Below are 19,482 nucleotides of genomic sequence, written 5' to 3' on the forward strand. Positions count from 1 at the left end.
TTGACAATCTATTGCGTAATGTCTACTAAAGCTCGCACAAAACAAGATCTTACTCAATTTTCTTTTTTCAAGTCTAGTATCGAGTGGCCCATGACTATGTCGGGCGAATTTGACGAATTTGGCACATTAGTAGGCAGTCTACTGTAATTCGCCTCCTCAAATGTGTTCTACCCACGGAGCACAATCTATGCAAGCACGTCTAGTCCGTGTCAACTCTAATTTCCTTCTTAGTCCGTGTTCTCACTGATTGTTTTGAAATCATTCGATATGGTTTCATTTGTGGAAAATTGGCTGTATGAGCCCAGCCGTGTGGCATATGTCACATTTTTTGCAAGATATCTTGTTGTTGTCATTGCTATTGTTTGTATCTTTCTTGCTTTTCGATGATCCGTTGCAGCACTGGCGATCATACCACTGTGTGGTATGGCGGTGACAGAGTTGCAGCCGAAGAGGCCCTCAAGTCATAGTTCGCGTCTATTTCTGGCTTTATTGCCTTTGGATACAGTTTACTTTGTGCGGTGTGTCTAAACTTGCCTAGTACTCGACTGGCATGCCGAGCGGTGAATATGGAGCCTTTTTTTCAGTCACGGTAACTTAGCCAAAGCTTCTAGTTAAAATGTGGTACCTTTATTGGTGAAATGATTGTAGAAATATTTATGTTTGTTAGCATCATGAAAAACCCTACTTGAATTTCCTTTGACGCATTTTCGAAATAATTACTGAATTAATTATTTATAATAAATAAATAATATATTTATAATTAAGTAATTACTAATTTAAATAATAACTAAATAAATAAATAATCAAATAGAGAGTTTCATTTATTTGATTAGCTATTGATAAACAACCTACGTTACTTATGGGTAATTGTTTGACTGGTTGATTTCTTTTTATTGAAATCCACATACTCCTTGCTAAAAACGAATTCTCGGTACCTTTATTCATTTTAATTTTTATTAGCTGGCTGACTGGTGCATCAATTATTCGAATAATAGATTGTTTTTATGACGTATAAATAATTTACAATCTGGCTTTTGAGTACTGGTGAATGATTAAATTTAGTTATTGATCGCAAACTTGCTTCTTTGATTGAATGACCGATTTACTAATCGATTGATTGAACTCCACATGCGCAAAGCTAAAATATACTTTTCTGTAGATTATAGTGTGTGACATCATGGGGGAACATCCGCACAAGTAACTGCATCAATTATCAAGGGGCCTCACTTCTCTCCTGTTAGGCGGTCGACATGTATTACCTTGATTGTTCTTTTGTTACAGCAGACTACAGTCGAATAAAGACCAGCCATCACCTTCTCGATGCGATGCTGTCATCCTTTTCATGTTGATAGCAAGGAAATAAAAGTGAGCAAGCGCTATTGATTTAGAGGAAATCGGAAAAGGCCGACAAGTCACGAATGAATTTCGAGAAAGGGGGTCGGAAGACTGGCGAACGACATTTGAATTTCAAAGTTGCTCTCGAAGCAAGCATTTTTGTTCGCTATCGACGTATGAAAAGAACCTGTTTGAAAGAAAAAGAAAAGGTTCAACTAGAAATGTTTTTCTCGGTGTGATTTGTTGCTACAGCTCTCACCGGAAAAACGCCGGTGAATCGCGGTTCCTTCACTACAGAGCAACCGCGCCGTGTGCATTCCACGCACTGCCCTGCCTTTCAAACTATGGACGAAGCATCGACCGCCGCATAAATTTTTCCCGGTCGATATTCAAATCGACTCGTACTCAACAAAACTTGTTGTTGGGCTAGTTGGTTATACATCATATACTTAGAAATTTTGGCGCAACCTCGACTCACGCAAACACTCACACAAGCACACACACTTACACCAGAGCAACACACACGACACGCAGCGCTCACTACCAACTGTTTATTGCTCCTATCTGACCTTCTTAAAAACGTACATCGAAATGCGCAAAGGCACAAACTAACAGAACTGCGCCAGTAGAACACCAACATGGCGTCACCACACCACTAGGAACAAGTAAAAAGTAAAAAAAGTAAAAAAAGGTAAAAAAAAGGGGGGGGGGGTTAACACGAAAAGGAGATATAATCGCTAAACCCTCGCATCAAGGAAAGATATTTCTTGTTGATGCAACACCAAAGATGGCTCGCTGACACATTTATCTTTATTCTTTTCTATATAATATGCTTCTAACAGCAAACGTGCTGATAAATTTGAGCTTCTCCCAAGAATCCTTGTATCCGAAAATCGTGGTTCACACCCACATGCGGCAATATGCGACACAAGATGTGCGTACTTATCCTCGTTTTTCTTAACCTTTAGCGCATGCTCCCTAAGCCGGTCATTGAGGCATCGCTCGGTAATGCCAATGTACACGTTACCGCAGGAAAAAGGAATGGAGTATACAACTCCCATGGAACATTTTACGAAGTTTATAAACTCGGGAGAGTCAAGCGTCGTATAGCTCAGACAACTGAATCTAGGTGGAGGAGCGTGTTGACCCCCCTTCTGAGGCTTCAAGGTAAACGGAGAAGAGATAATTATCAGGACCTCGTTGTTCTCGGGGGTGCAGTGCTACCTGAAGACATTGAAAAGCTTCTGCGAAAAGGACCAAAGTATGCATGCACACCAAGTGTTTCCGCCCATGACCTGGTGGGCCTGAACAGGGACCTGTCGTCTAAGGCCAACCAGGACCGAGAAAGATGCCTGCTGGACGGTATGGACTGCCTCACGAGGTGTGCAAGCCAACTTCCGGATAATAGCGGTAGCAGAAGACTGAGTAGTGTGGTGTCTTTTTTCAAGAAGCAGAATTTGATGTTAGTACAAGCCGACAAGGAGGGTGGTTTCGTTGTTTTGCCACAGGGTGTTTACAATGAGAAAGCGATTAGCGCCATTGACAAGAACTTTTTACCTGTTAAAAAAAGTGCTGTACGCGTTAAATCTAAATTCACCGCGTTCTGTAGGGAAGTAGGACTTCCTACGCTGGCTGGAACCTTAGCTAGTAGCAAAAGCACTAACTTGAACGTCTTTTTTTCCGCTAAAACCCACAAAGTGGGCATTCCCTTCAGAACCATTGTTAGTGAAAATGGTTCTTGGCAGGGCAACGTTAGCAAATTCCTGTTAAGCAAACTAAAGCCACTCAGTGTTAGTGACCCGTTTCGCACTAAAAGCTCTAGTGATGTCGCAGATTTCATACGGAATAACCAGCAGATTTCCTTTGCTTTCTCAGTAGATGTTGAAGACCTGTTTTATTCGGTACCTCATGATAAGCTTTTGACTTCGGTCCGACAGTGCATAGAAGATAATGGTGACGTTTCTTTTATGAATAATGCGGGCGTATCCGTTGAAAACTTTTTAGCACTTTTAGAATTTTATCTTAACGTTACTTTTATTACTTTTAACGACAAGCCCTATCTACAACGACAAGGCATCTGTATAGGTTCTTGTGTCGCCCCTGTTCTTACTGATATTTTTTTAGCAGATGTAGATAGGACGTTGGATAAATTTTTAAGGGGGAATAAGGTTTTGAAGATTTTTAGATATGTTGACGATTTTTTAATTCTTTTAGACAAGCGGGGGCCATATACACCCCCCAATTACTTTTTAGATTTTCAAGTAGACGCCTGTACTTCAGTGAGTGTGCGTGCGGATGAGGTATCATATGAAGTGCAGCGTTCTTATTGTGAACATGTGCTTAGTGTTTTTAAAGATCATGGACGCGGACTTAGGTTCACTACCGAGGTACCCACAGAGGCTTGTCTCCAGTTTTTAGACCTCAAGCTACTGTGGGGTAGTGAACACTTTTGTTGGGTGTACCGGCCTAGAGTGAAGAAGGGGCTGTTGCCGTATGATTCTGCACACTCGAAATTAGTTAAAAGAGGTATTGCTTCGCTATGTCTAGAATCCTCGTTGATTAAGTCGTGTCCACACCACATGCGTACTAGTTTTTTTGAACAGATCAGCCGATTGACGGCGGCGGGCTTCCCTTCGTCGGTCCTAAACGCGGTCGCCGAGTCACTACTGCAGAAGATGAAACGTGGAACACAAAGGGATAGAGCTACTTGGGATCCTTCGGGTTCCAAGCTTCAAGTCGTGCCTTACGTGCACAAGCTCTCCCATAATATTAAGAAGGTTGCTGCAAGGCATGGTGTGGCTGTGGTCTTTTCTGCGCCAGAAAAGCTCGCCAAGTTATGTCCGCGTATTTGCAATGGCAAGAGACGCGGTTGCGTGAAAAAACATGAGAATGCCTTCGTAAAATGTTCCATGGGAGTTGTATACTCCATTCCTTTTTCCTGCGGTAACGTGTACATTGGCATTACCGAGCGATGCCTCAATGACCGGCTTAGGGAGCATGCGCTAAAGGTTAAGAAAAACGAGGATAAGTACGCACATCTTGTGTCGCATATTGCCGCATGTGGGTGTGAACCACGATTTTCGGATACAAGGATTCTTGGGAGAAGCTCAAATTTATCAGCACGTTTGCTGTTAGAAGCATATTATATAGAAAAGAATAAAGATAAATGTGTCAGCGAGCCATCTTTGGTGTTGCATCAACAAGAAATATCTTTCCTTGATGCGAGGGTTTAGCGATTATATCTCCTTTTCGTGTTAACCCCCCCCCCCCCCTTTTTTTTACCTTTTTTTACTTTTTTTACTTTTTACTTGTTCCTAGTGGTGTGGTGACGCCATGTTGGTGTTCTACTGGCGCAGTTCTGTTAGTTTGTGCCTTTGCGCATTTCGATGTACGTTTTTAAGAAGGTCAGATAGGAGCAATAAACAGTTGGTAGTGAGCGCTGCGTGTCGTGTGTGTTGCTCTGGTGTAAGTGTGTGTGCTTGTGTGAGTGTTTGCGTGAGTCGAGGTTGCGCCAAAATTTCTAAGTATATGACTCGTACTCAACGTCGACTCCCATTGTTGTTAGACTTGTCTTTTTTTGGTGTTCACGAGCACTACGTTCTGTTTACCGAAAGACCATTGTCGAAACTGTGGGTGGGAAATGAAAAAAAGAAATTCAAAGAGGAATGCTAGGTGCATGCTGGTCGGGCCTGTTTTCGACGTCACCTCTCCACGAACTTTAAAGCCATTTACCGACCTGTCAGCTTGAGTTAAAGTTTTGAGCGTATCCTCGCCGATCGCACAGTAATGAAGCGCTAGAATTTTGTTTTGATTCACCTTTGTTTCTCGCGCGAGGTGCGTTTAAAATTGCGGAACGGGGCGTTTCACAGCACACGAATGCAAAGAGTTCTCTGTATAGTACATTGGGACTTCGTAATAGTTTTCCTATATTCAGTTAAAAAAAGAAAAAGAAAATTTGGTGCGAACTATTTTATGGGTAAGCAAAACTGCTCTGAGCGTGCTCACGTGTCATCCCGTGTCGAAGTATGTCCATCCTCCTTCTCATCATCATCATCATCATCATCATCATCAACAACAACAACAACAACAACATCATCATCATCATCATCAATGTCATCATCAAGGCCAGTCTGTGTAACGTCTGCTCTGGAATGAAGTCATCTTCAAAAATTTACAATCGGCCCCATCTTGGTATCTTACTTCAGTACGACGCACAATATTGAAATCTTGCACATCTCTCTAGGAAACTGCCTATATATCGTAATCTGTCTATATTTTATTATGCGAATCGATGCGCCATTGCGCCAGTAGCGAAGCGCGATGTCGAGAAAAATGTCAGATGAATTGCACACAGTGTGAACAGCGTAAAAAATTAGTGATTGAATCCACATTACGTACAGCCGTCAGCACGTTTAACACGAACCCTCCGGCCCGTGTCCTGCATCAGTTTGATTGATGCTAACACCACGTACGTTTGGGTTCTGTTGTCAAGATGCTAACCTTACACGCCGATGTATACTATCCAAGCCTACCAAGGTATTATCTCGGCAAAAGCACTTAGCACTTCGTGGCTGGCATCGATCAAACTAGCCCTGGCCATGCATTGAAGTGTTCGCGTTAAAGGTTCACGCTGACGGCTGTACAAACTAGGGTCTGCAAAAGCTGACACCTTTAATGCAGGAATGTATGACCCCGAGACCGCGATACGTTACACTCCCGTGCATAAACCTATTGCAAAATAAAGTCCCTGCAACAGAACTTTCAAAATAATATAAATAGCAACTTGTCAGTGTTTTGTATGTTTTAGGGCTCTAGTTTTTTTTTTTAATCATGGCTTTGCTGTAAATTTGTGTCTAAAATAAAAATAACACATGTGCATTATACTGTGTGCTGCTTTTTTTTTCTGAAAACTAATGAACAGTGTTTTCTTGTGTATTTTTTTCATATGCCCTTCTGAATTGTTCCTTGCATCATGTTGTACTGATGATCATAATAAATAGATCGCAGTGGTGCGGTTGCTGTAAGCGTCGGGCATGTCACGGCATTTTTCGTTCTCGTAAGACATTTTATAAATTTGTAAGAGAGCAAGAATGAATTAATAAACCTGCTTGTAAAATTTAAATATTATTTTAGTAAAGCTTGTTTGCCTAGTTATTGCATGTTGCGAGAAAATTATAACGACGCGAACCACTTGGAAGAATGGGCGAAAGGAAAGAGCGTCAACTCGCAACTAGCTTTATTCTTGCCACCGCAATGTCCACCATGCCGCAGATGCGCAAAGCCACACCGTATGCTACATTCCACAATCGGACACTCGCAATGCACTTGTTAGTTCAGAAACGTGTCGAAAAAATAAAATTCAGCTGAACGTAGCACCACGGCGGTATCGATAATACAGATAGCTTTTTTTTCTCCCTGATTAGGTATTCTTCTAGTATGTCTTACTCAGTCATCTCCTTTCTCCTACCTATAATGGTGATATTATCGAACAATGCTTAGCATCCACTCGCACTGCACTGGATACGCAGGCCTACCCTATCTAATGTCTGACATTGAATACGCAATCAGAGTGATGTCAGTATTAGGCCAACCGTTTGCCCGTCTGACTTCTTTTCGCTCCCTTCCCGTTCTTCTACTTGCAGCAAAGAATTCTCACTGTTTGTGATCGACAACGAATCATACGAGAAGGACGCCGTCCTGTACATCGAACTCGGAGAGCCTAAACTGGAGGAAGGTAATGTTCGGTGTCCTCACCGTACTGTCGTGTTATTTTTCCTCCCTCTGTATCTGTGTTTGTCTTCACTACGCTTTGTAGCTTGTTGCGCCCTTGCAGTGGTGCACCTAGTCACTGCAGTTGTCAGCCGCATAGTTGTTGTCAGCCCGTACAAAAGCGGCCACTGTAGAATAGAGAAAGGAAATTCAGCGCAGCGTGGGTTTGTGATCGCTGTGGCTTTTCAGCCTTACGGCTGCTCAGAATGGCGACTGAAACGCCAGTTTGCTGCTAAGCTTTATAGCGCGAATGCGTTGCGGTCCACACAGATATAACCATGCTGTGATGAAAAAAATAAAGGTTAGCTGAAAGTCTTCGCGATAGTTACTTTCTGCGTTTACTATTGCGGGAGGCTATCCTTGCTTAGCAGTACGATTTTTTTGAATCACTATGACGAGTGAATTGAATGTACAGGCTAACGTAGGCCGCACGTTTAACTGAAAATAATAAACCTGATGTACTCAATAAGTAACGTAACTTGAACAATACTTAGCGTCATTTTCCAAGAGAAAAAAGAACGTTGGGTCTGAGAGGGTGCGTGTTTGGGCGTTACGAGGTTAATAATTCTTTTCAACGCGATCGAGAAATTTCGTCGTATGATAAAGACGGCCCCAATTAAAGCGCGGTGTCAGTACAAGGATATACTTAGACAACGTTTTTAGCCACATTCTGAGCACGAACCACATGCGCTGTTGATGATGTTCGAAAATTGTATTTTTTGGAGTTCGCCAAGGGTACTTACCTTTAAAACAGTTAAAGGATTAAAACTATGAGTATCTTTTCTGTTTTATAGACAATGAGTGGAACGTTTGAGATTGCTGAAAATATTGCATGATAAATGCTGCGATGTTATTCCTAAGAATATTTAAGGTTATAATCCATCTCTAAGCTAAAAAAGAGGGCATTGTTGAAATAGTTATAGTAAAAGAAGGTAAACTATTTGTGCAGACCAGTGAAGAAGAGGGAACTGATTCACTTCTTCTTAACGAACATAGCGTCACCTCACTACAGTATAAGCGCACCAAAATAAAACCATATAGACTAGATAAGAAGGTCTAGATACGCGAAAACAAATTAAAAGAATAGCGTTCAAATGCGCATAAGAGCCACAGTTGTGTGGATATTATAAACGATCGTTTTTGGTACTAGGTCATCTTAGGCGCATGCTCTATTTCAAGTATTCCTTTTTTATTTTTTCATGAAACAAGTCGTGATTGACCAACAGTCGTTCAAATAGGCCGCATTCTGAAAAGTTAGCGCGAATGTTGAAGTATACACTGACAAAACTCCGGGTAATGAGAACGCGCAGAAACGTTTCTTGTATTACAAAGAAAATTGTTGTTTCGGGTCGCACTTAAACCCTTCTTCAGTGGTGACTGGTTGTCGCCATATAAGCTAGCCCAGGAGCAACAAATTAATGCTAAGCGAGCGTAGGTTCCCCTCACTTTCGGCTCGTTTCGATTCGAATCGAAAGTGAACCGAAATCGTAACCGACCTCTTTTACTACTTCCCTGTTTCTATCTTTCTCTCTGTTGTCGTTGTCATGACACGTGTGGGTGGCGCTGGAAGCATGAGCAACTTTTTGTCGTCACGTGGCTGACCTGTGTATCTCTCTTCCCTTAATGAGGCGTGGTGTCCCAGATTTTCGTGCGATGATTTGGTGGCCGCGCCTCTCGTGTAGGGGCCGTGTGGCAACGCCCATCAGCGATGCTCCAACAAGGCACGTTCGCACTTCGAGATGGCGTCATCACTCATAGCGCTTTCGAGTCTTCGCTCAAAGCGTATAGAGAGCTACCCGCCCTGCGATGGTGCGCCGGTGTTGGGCTTTATAACCCTTGACCAAACGAGCCCCTACCGAAAGCTCTGAATAACGGTTGATATCAAACTCAAAACGTTGTATAATCTTGTTTCGCTGATTAAGAATCCGCAAGGAGGGAGTGTGGGGGCCGAAAGAAGTTAGAATACTTGAATATGACTAGGTTTGATTGTTTCTATTAACTGAAATCTTGTCAATACGATTGGGAGTCGATCAAACGTTTTTTGGCGGTGCAGCGCTCAGAAAGAGACGGACTGTAGTTTTACCCCGAACTAGCTCCCCGACACCAAAGCTCTGCTAGCAGTAAATGTTGGAAGGTGTGATTGTGGCTCACTCCGGGAAACGTACGTCACTTATTTTGGCTGTACCGTTATTCGAAGGTCATTATTGGCACCCAAATGAAGGCAATAGAACTACACTGCCTATTCCCCTAGTTACGAAGAGATGAGCCTTGCCAAAAAATTTAACAGCGTAGCTTTTGGGTATATTATAAGCACGCCAACAGTCAGTCTAGCGTTTATATACAAGGTTTCCTAGATAGCCAAGTTTGAAGAAAAGACAAGTAAAAAAATATTACGGGAGATTGATCAGCGTGTCCTTATAAAACAAGAACACGAAAGCACTTCTTTTGGCTAGAATATTGGTGCGGAGAGATGCTGCGATGACTATCATGTATGCCGCTGAACTTACCTCCTCCTACCCCGCGGCATGTTGTACGCCTGCGTCAGTTCCGGTTGTAGATATCACGTGTTTTCCGGACATGGCTTATGCGGACGCAAGCCGAGCACAGAGTTTTGTCACCCTAACCGAGAAACTCTAGTCACGTTACAAATTTGTGTGAAGCGCGATTATTAAACCTCGCGCACTGTTTTGGCACCTGCACGCTTTATTCAACAATACTATCCTGATTTATTATCGATCGGCTAAATAAAAAATAAGAAAGCTAATACATTGACTAAATGTGACTGAGGTACCCTAAGCTAGACAGAATAATTGCAACTGGCTAAGGATTGCTCGCAGTGTCTACGTTAGCTTAGTTTGATTCACTCCACGCAGGGTTATTAGGCTTAGACGTCCAAATTATTATCAGCCACATACTAATCAAAGTGTTCCTGAGCAACCCTCAGGCCAGCCTTCTAACGTCAGACTGTCTTGAGTGTGTCGACTCGTGAGGAATTCTACTCAAGGGTGTCTGAGTTGTCGTCCGGGTCGAGCCATGTATCTGTCGATAACTGAGTGAGTTGGTCGACCTTTACGTACTGTACCCCTTAGCTCATTTAGCTGCGAACAAGAACAATTTTCTAAATAAACGATCCTACAGGAAATGAGCCTGCATGTTCGCGCTTTAGACGCTGCGAAATAAACAAAAGCACCAGTAGCAATGACTTATCTCACGAAGGATGTCTCCAACTTACTAAGACATAAAAATGCCGGAAAATGAATCCTTGAATACAACTTTTCTTCGTGAATGAATGCTCGAGACCTGAGATTTAACTGGGGTATTCTATCGTCGTGTACATTGCAAACAGTGTCAGCGTGATATGTCTTATTTTAGTGACTAAACGACGTAGACGAAATCGCAAGCATATTGGTACAGATACTAATGGCATCGTTGCAGTAAGTTTCTTGCCTGATTAATTTTTTTTTTTGCTCCACCCTCAGCACTTAGCGATATTGAGCCTTAAAAAGGACACTGGGCGTTTGGGAGTGCATAGAACCACTCACGCAATATGCTCTTTGAACACTCTGCTCGACAACGCGGGATTTCGTTTCGACAGATTGGATTACGTCTGTGCGCAGCTGTTCTTTTGCGTGAGTACGTGTACATAAAAAGGGCGTGTCATTTTCTGTGATTCTAGTTGAGCGCGAAACTCGGAACCCTAATTACGTTCGAAGGTACGACGGAGTCTGCAAATGAGGTTTTGTTTGCCCAGTACCCAATTATGTATAATGGACACACGAAAGAAAAGAAAAAAAGGGGGTGGGTAGGTATTGGGTCGTTACTCATTTGCAAAATACGGAGAGGAAATGTAAAGGGTTGACGTGACTAGCTCAAACGTGAAGTGCGGACATTTGATTACGAAAAACCTTACTTCTCTCTCTCTTTTTTTTTTTTGTTGTACAGCTAGGAAACGCTTTGAAACCTATGATGAATTTATGAACAAACAAATTAAAGAACCGCTTCCGTGAACGCATATGGAGAAAGTAGAGAAAGCGCCGAGACCCAAATAGCCGCTTAGAACGGCAGCATCGGTTACAACCTAAGGATAAGTGCGCGCTTCGTTCTCCAGATCTACGACATGCCTGACATTCATCTGTACAAGACGGTAGTGGTATACTTTCCCACTCTTTGCACCATAAGTACTATTTGGCTGCTAACATCAATTCGGTGCGCACGAAAGTTAAATGTTTAGCGTCCTTACCCAAGAGCGTAGGTCGGTGAACTCATTCATGCTCATTCATGAGTCTACTCGCTCGAACTCACTCAGGCTCAGATCAAGCCGTGAGTCTGAGTCTTGGTGAGTCCAGGTAAGTAAGACTTCGGTGAGTTTGAGTCTGAAGTGAGTCCGGTGAGTAATACTTCGGTGAGTTTGAGTCTGAAGTGAGGTCGGTGCGGAGTACTTCGGTTAGTTTGAGTCTGAAGTGAGTCCGGTGAGTAATACTTCGGTGAGTTTGAGTCTGAAGTGAGGTCGGTGCGGAATACTTCGGTTAGTTTGAGTCTGAAGTGATTCCGGGTGAGTAAGACTTTGGTGAGTTTGAGTCTAAAGTGAGTCCGGTGAGGAATACTTCGGTGAGTTTGAGTCAGAAGTGAGTTCGGTGAGGAATACTTCGGTGAGTTTAAGTCTGAAGGGAGTCTGGGTGAGTAATGCCTCGGTGAGTTTCAGTCTGAAGTGAGTCCGGTGAGTAATACCTCGGTGAGTTTCAGTTTGAAGTGAGTCCAGTGAGTAATACATGGGTAAGTGTGAGTCCGAGTGAGGTCGGCTCAGGAAAATTCTATTGACTCTGAGTCTGAGTGAGTTGAGACCGCTGCACATACGGATATAATTGTTAGGGAAATTTGAGTGAGTTTCATTTCTTTTTTTTTTTTTTGGCCGACTTACGCCTACGAGATTACGCTTGGTTGAGCAGTGTCGTCGGTATCATTGATGAAATCTGGCTGGAAGCTCAAGTTTTTAGGTCGGAACCAGTGACACTTAAATGTGTTTGTATGTGCGAAATAACCTACCTAAAACACGCGAAAAGCACTTGGCGTCATGAAAATGAGCAAGTGCAATTGAATGCGTAGTCTGAGATAATATTTTCTGGGTAGGACAGTGACGGCGGTGGACAGCGCTTACGTTTGATCTTAGGCTCTGATCGGATATAACCAGATTCATTGCAGAACTCTGGACACAAACTAGGAGAACGGAACAGCTGACAAGTTTTGTTTGAAACTCTCCTATTGCGTTCAAGTGGTATAGTCTTGCTTTCTACTAGTGAGTGACTGCTAGTGAGTGAGCTTTATATTGGAGTACTAGTAATTTTTAATAATTACAGAACAATAAAAGCAGAGTAGATACATCATTAGAACAAGAAGTATGCAAAAAATAGGCGTGCGACAAGGTTGAAAACTCGGCTATTCTTATTATCTGACTGTCATGCAGCCATTACCACATACGGGGATGTTAAAATTTTTCTTTGTCATTTATTGCACTAGTCTACATTTACCAAACAAAATAGTTATCACAATTTAAGAATGACATCCTGAAACAATGTGACTTAATCTCTTGAAAAAGATGAAGTAGATGCCAGTTGTAAGCTTGTCTGTGTGCGTTGCTGGTTGTCTCTGCAACTGGATTTAGCTCATACCATGACTTTGAAGCATACGGGAGCAATTATATACGTTGCGAAACATTCTGTAATGGCAGTGTTAGTTAGCAGGTCATTGCATAGAAGCACTGTATTTCAAAAAGACTTCCCTTTACCGGCTACCCGCCGAATACCTTAAGTCAGTTCACGAAAAATTAGCGTAATAATTCTCAGTACGAGACTAGTCGACATTACAAAGTCAGTACTATTTCGTACTGAGCTATGGAAATATGGTATAAAAGTAGTTACCGGCGAATTGTATTGTTAAGCCGTCTCATTCATCACATTCTAGTTAGGAGAGACGAAAGCGGCGTGCCTTGTTGGCGCTAATGGGCCTTTTTTATGATTGTCGTTTGTGACGTGTCGTTATCACGTGACGTGGCGTTATGAAGTAGTTGTGACGTGTCGTGTTGTCGTTACAAAAAAAAAAACCTCATGCGTGAATGCATACTCGTTATTGTATTTGTGCTGCGTACTTCAGACTTAAAAAAACAAACGAATGTGCTCGCCAAAAAATGTATCTGCATGTTTCTAACTAATATTAACAGTGTATACAACGCAAAATTCTGCATGATTATAAAATTAGAGGTAATAAACCATGTAAAATGGCAGTGTTATGGTTGTAAGAAAAATTTCAGATAAATAATTGCCCTTGAGGTGCGGTTACAATTATGAACGACCGGCCAAGAATGATCAGCAATAATAATAGTGCAAAACACTGTATTTTTTTCTTTCATTCAAGCCTATTCACGTGCTTGGCTATTCGTGATTGCAGGAAGTGGGGTAACGGGTTATACTAATAGGCCCTGGTTAATAGTACTTTAAATTTCACACACAAAAAGCTACAAACTGTATTCCACATAAAATCCTAGGGTGCTTTAGAGTATAATGTATTACGTGACTAACTTTCGAAAGCTACTCATTCGTGTTGACCACAACGAAGTCTCACTCACATCAAGTGAGTTTGCGTATCGCTTAGGAACCCACACACGAACTGTACTACATGCGGCTACAGTTATGGTGAGATATAAAGTTTCTTTATATTTACTTTTTAGCGTCCATTCATTGTACAAATCATCCAAAGGTTCTACTGAAGCAGTTAAGTTACTTCAATTTGATCGAACTACTCCAAACTGCTACATCGTGCAAGACAGCAAAACAAAACTATGAGGCACCACTTCAGTGATGTTTCAACAATACAGTGTTGGATCAGGCTCAGGTATTTCAGGTCGGTTAAGGTTCTGGGATGAACTCTACAGTGACCGCCACGGTAGAAGTAACTCTCTTAAAAAAATGTTATACAGAAAGTTGCTCATGTTGTTGTAAGGAGTGGGAGCATAAAGTTTTATCTTTTTCGTCAGCACTTTGACGCGGAATCCGACCGCAAAAGGCAGGTTAAGAAATACCCGTCTTAGCAAAACGATTGCGGGTAGCTTTTGATTTCGTCAGAGTGAACAAACTTAGGATCGAAATCAAAATTCGTGAGCCACGTTTACTCTCCCTCACTAAGTTCACCTAGGTACAGAAACTCTCAGACGCGCGTCTCGTGCCAACATTTTAAATTTTTGGTGGACTTCACAGAATCTCTATTTCTTTTTTGCAATCTAAATACCTAAGGACTATGAGCTAACATAGCTACTTCAGCGTAATTTAAGCAGTCAAGCGCGCACATCACTATTTTTCACGATAAAGGGTAGTTAACCTAAACGAAAACGATGTTTTCATATTCGCGCTGAGCTTGAGTTATACCGAAAGACTAAGACCGATTTCGAGATAGCGTGGCTCGTGGAAATTTAAAAATAACAAGCAATATGTGTGACATTTTGCACGAACGTGTTCTTAACTTATCACCAACCATTAGTGCCAACCACTGGCACGCGTATGCTCGCGCCTACGCGCCAGTAGCGCCAAATGCGCCCCTCGACGTCGTCGTCGGAGGGGCACACGCGATGAGGCGCGAGGGATCAAGTGAGGCTTGACATTTCAAGTGAGCCCTCCGGTTGGTTGGCGCCACCGTATGAGTGGTGACGTAGGCGAAAATTTAAAGCCTCGCTTGATCCCTCGCGCCTCGTTGCGTGTGCCGCTCCGACGTCGACGCCGAGGGGCGCATTTGGCGCTACTGACGCGTAGGCGCGAGCATACGCGTGCCAGTGGTTGGCACTTTATGGGAATGTGTGGCATTTTTTTTTTTAAAGTCTGCCATGACGTGTAGCTTTTGTACCGGCATGATCAGATACACGAGCACGTAAAGAGCACATCGCCAGACTGGCTGCTCATCTTCGTCAGCTCTAGTCCTTGCAGACAACTTCCATTTAAGGGGACTATTGAAAAGCCTATTTTAAAGAAAGAAGCTGTTCAAAGTGATGGCTCATTTCTTGTTTGTGCTATTTTGTGGCCGTGTCCTTGGCGCTAGCTGCGTTATTGATACATAGGAACCACAAAATAGTCATACAGCTACTACAACATGACGTACAGCTTTTGTAGTGAGTAGAGAGCTGTTGTTGGGCTGCACTGGCTTTAATTGCTATTTGTTCGTAGCAGTGGCCGTCATACAGTGGCGTTGTCTCTGTCTATACTGGCGCTTACGTAGTGAGTAGGAGCGATACCTGTGCCGCTTTGTAGTCTCGCAATGCCATGCTCTGTCTTCTCTCTCGCTTTCTCTTTTCGAGCACATTTCTTGTTTTGCAACGTTATCTTGCTCTTCTGGTGCTGCGTGATAATCTCGAGGTGCTCTGTTATCCTTTCTTATGCCTATTTTTCTGTATCTACTCTTTCGCATTCTTATGATTTTCTTGCATCATTTTATTATTTTTTTTGTGCCTGACCTTTTTTTTTTTGTTTTGTCGCAGTGTTCTTTGTGTAAGAAATGTGCCAAGTGAAGGGTTTCCAGAAAAAAACATTGAGCACCACTTTCAGAATGAGGGTCTGAACTGAAGACAACGACCTGAAAGCGTTATGTCACCAATATTTGGGGGGGGGGGGGGGGAATGGGCACGTACCCATGGCGCCATCTATTGATGACGTCAGCGACACTTTGTCGTAACTGGAAGGGAAAGAGGAAAATATATATATATATGTGAATAAACAAAAACCAGGCGTTGGATTACAGCCCCGGCTTTACACGAGGAAAAGCTGCCAAAAAATTCTGGTGAGATTCAATTTGTTTAGCGAAGACTGCGTAGCTTTTCATAATATTTCCTGTTTCGTGAAGCAGATGATATGGCTCTTAGAAGAGGTGTTAAATATTTTAGAAGGTCTTGTGCTTTCTAGTGTAATAATACAATTTTATCCTAATGCTTTGAGTCAAAAGACTCTAAAGAACTTGAAGTATATTTAATTTCTTATTTTGTTTCGTCTGATATGATTTTCTCGCCTATTACATGTCTTTTTAACGTTGCCCCTAAGTAGAGATGGTACCGCGTATATACATAGGCACTCATATCTCGAGGGGCAAGGCTTTTTGTCATTGAGGACTACATATATAGCCACTGAAATATTTAAAAAAAATCTCTAAACTTGAGTCTTAACATCGGTTTCAATGTGTGCATTGATTTGAAACCGCTTCTGAAGGGTATTGATGCATGCACTTGTAGTGACACCTTTGTTATTTCATAAACACATGCTTCCCTCCTGCTTGGGCCTGAACATACGTGGAGGCACCATTCATGCGCAATTGGCGATGCTGTCATTGTAAATTTATATGAAAACCACATAAAGGTAACTATATTTTTGTTTGGTTAGCCCAAGGTTCGAGGTTTGATCAAAGTCTCGTCCACCAAACTCTGCTTGAAAACAGATCGCAATACCGATGATATGCCGCATATATTTGGTTCCCGAAAACGGAATATTCGGTGACCAAAATCGATTCGAATATCGACACGTAGTACATAACCACGTTTTTGTGAAAAAGAAAACACAGCGGCGAAGGTGTTACGAATACGTAAGTATTGCGACAATCCAAAATTTCCATTAAGTGAGAAGAGCATACTTTGCTTGTCAAAATATTTTGCATATTCAGCTGTTTTTCTCTATTATCGAAGAAGTTAACAATTCTAAACGAGCTCTGAAATGTTACTGGAAACCCTTCACGTTTTCTCGACAAACTATACTTCTATCTCGCCTTCTTGCTGATTTATTTTTGTGTTTCTCTTCAGTTCTAATTGTTTTGCGCTTGTCTTGAAAGTTGTGCTTTTTTTTTCTTCTGTTTCTCCTTCTTTTATTTCTGTCTCTTCATTTCTGTTCTGTGCTTCTCTTCTCTCATTCCTCGACACGGGGGATCATCTGTTCCCAACTTGTTCAAAATGTGCATCCCCCTCGCTCCTGTTCCCGTGTTCCCAAAACCTGAACCCGTCGTCCTGTGTCACCTCCTGTTCCTAGACGACCCTTACTACATCCAAGAAAAGCTGGCCTATGAGAAATCAGGTAGGGGTAATCGCACAGGCTTTTCTGTACACCCCCAACTCCTTATGCGATCAGCACTGCTCGCCGCTCCCTATATTCGCTTGCAAAATACATTCGCGATTACGTCAACCTAGTTATTCGCCTGCCAGCTATACATCATTCTTACTCCTTTTTCTCATCTCTTGCATCGCATTGGCTATATTTTCACGCAATTATTTCCCCGTCTTATACGCTGCTTCATTCTTTGGATGATAGCGCTGTCTTGCGCTTGTAGACCACGTGCTGCTCGCATCGAACGAAATCAGGAATGAACGCTCGCTTTTGAGCCAGTTTTTTTGTAACTAGTATGAACAGCGTATTGTTTCGTCATGATGCCTTGCTAAATTTTTGTTGTACGTGAATGACACGCCTGCATTGGTATGAATTTTCTGTTTGGATGGTTTTAAACAACACATACCTCCGCTGTCCCACAGATACCACGTTCTTTTTTTTTTCTATCTTCATAAATGCTTCACAAATGCCACAAAACGTACTTTCGTCGTCGACAGTTTGGTAGTCTGTCACCTTACTGGCGATGTGCTTTCAAGAAGCAAAACCACTGTTTTTGGCGACATCAAGCAACGTAGATCAATGTTTTTTGTGAACTGGTTCAGTTACAGCCTCTAAAAAGACAAATCCACTCGACGGCATGTCGGCTCAGTCACCCCAGTGTACACATTTTTCGAACTCTTTAAATAGAGTCAGTACTCCCCTAAGGAAGTCATGCATTCTTAATTTTCTTTTTTTAGAGTGCAGTTGTACAGAACGAGAAACGAAGCTAAATGCATTATAGGAAAATTGATGTCCCATTGAAACAGCGTCCGTTGAAAGTCACCAAGCAGCTCGAAAAGAATGTCGCCAGGCATCTGCAGGAACAACGGGGGAATGTCTTGTTTAGAACCGTTTCTTTTTTGCTTGTTCTTGCTACGTTCATGGACATCATTTTGATGTGTTTTTTTTTTTTTGCATTGGTCCATGACGTAAGCTGCACTTCTAGTCTGATCGCCTTTTTCACTTTTTGGTGCACCGTTCTTTCTTACTTGCTCATGGGGCAAGTAATATTGCATCACGCAGGATTCGACATTCAAGATTGTCATGTCAACGATTCGTCACGGACTCAGATAAATGAGCTCAAATTTATCTCAGCCGTTCAAGCTGTACCGACTAAACGAATATTTCCCAAACGTTCACCGCAAATTTTTCTGAATTTGATTAAAATCTTGCCTTCACGAAAAGCAAACATGTATATCGAATTTATGAAAGCATACTGACAAGTTAATGCTTAGGGGCAATATTTTATGATGAAGTATTCATTGCCAGTATATCAATAGCATGCATCTAGCTATATAAAAACTTCAAATTATCTGTTTTCAGGCAGAATCGAGCAATAGCCTACGCAAAAAAGCACATTAAACGTTCTCTTTAAATAGGAATATACCACAACTGGTAGCAATCTTGTCCTTTCTTTCACGCAACAAAATAGTCAATAATTCGAACTTTTGGAAGTTTCTAGTATATGTTCTAAGTTTAAGAATAAAAAAGAATAACTGCTGAGTTTACGCAAGCTTATTCATTCACGACATTGCACAATCACTTAAAGTTCACCATGGAATAGTGCAAATGCCTGTCAGAAGTAAATTTTTACTGTACATATATAATGAGGCAATTCTCATGCTTAGAAGCAATCACACAAACTAACCTCCCCGAATATAAACGCTCAATTATTTTTACCCAAGTGCCCATCCCAAAAACACCCTAAAACGTCATGTGGTTTTATCTTCTCAAAGCTAATAAAAGCTCAAGTACCTGCTTGCCATAATCCTTAATTTGTACCGTCTCTATAGTTCCTAGAACTCGTCCTTTTGGCCTGCTCTTCAAACAGATATTATACGAATATTTCACGCTATGTCGTTGCGAGGTCAGAACTGTGGCGCAAAAACTGCTAAAGTGAATGAAACATGCACACAAAGTCAAACAGTGGTGTCTACGACCATGCATATGTTTTATTGTTTTTTCACGCCAAGTTTAGACTTCGCAAAGATTAATTATTCTACTCTTCCCATCCAATTATATCAACCCTGATACATGCATATGGTCTTCAAGAATAAACCCTGAATTTATCTCATAATTCAACATACCTGTTGGCATGACAAAAACTGATACCTTCACCCGAAACTTTCAAGAGACCCGGGGTTCCCATTTCTTTTTGCTTTGTAACGCTGCTCTCAATTGTGCAAATCGTTTTGCACTATATATGAACCCTGCATACAAC

At 41.9% G+C, this 19,482-nt stretch overlaps 1 protein-coding gene across 6 annotated transcripts in view; it reads left to right on the forward strand.

Moving 5' to 3' along the window:
• Positions 1 to 19,482, forward strand: part of LOC119167205 (sodium/calcium exchanger 3) — a 362,967-nt gene that overhangs the window by 321,145 nt on the left and 22,340 nt on the right. For 4 of the 6 annotated variants that reach the window (XM_075866920.1, XM_075866923.1, XM_075866921.1 and 1 more), the window contains 2 exons: positions 6,978 to 7,069; positions 17,148 to 17,192. In XM_075866920.1, coding sequence (XP_075723035.1) covers positions 6,978 to 7,069; positions 17,148 to 17,192 — 137 coding nt within the window. The remainder of the gene's footprint in view (positions 1 to 6,977; positions 7,070 to 17,147; positions 17,193 to 19,482) is intronic. The other 2 variants (XM_037418641.2, XM_037418642.2) reach the window with 1 other exon arrangement.

Source organism: Rhipicephalus microplus, chromosome 6 (genome assembly GCF_043290135.1).
Source record: "Rhipicephalus microplus isolate Deutch F79 chromosome 6, USDA_Rmic, whole genome shotgun sequence".
NCBI lineage: Eukaryota > Metazoa > Arthropoda > Arachnida > Ixodida > Ixodidae > Rhipicephalus > Rhipicephalus microplus.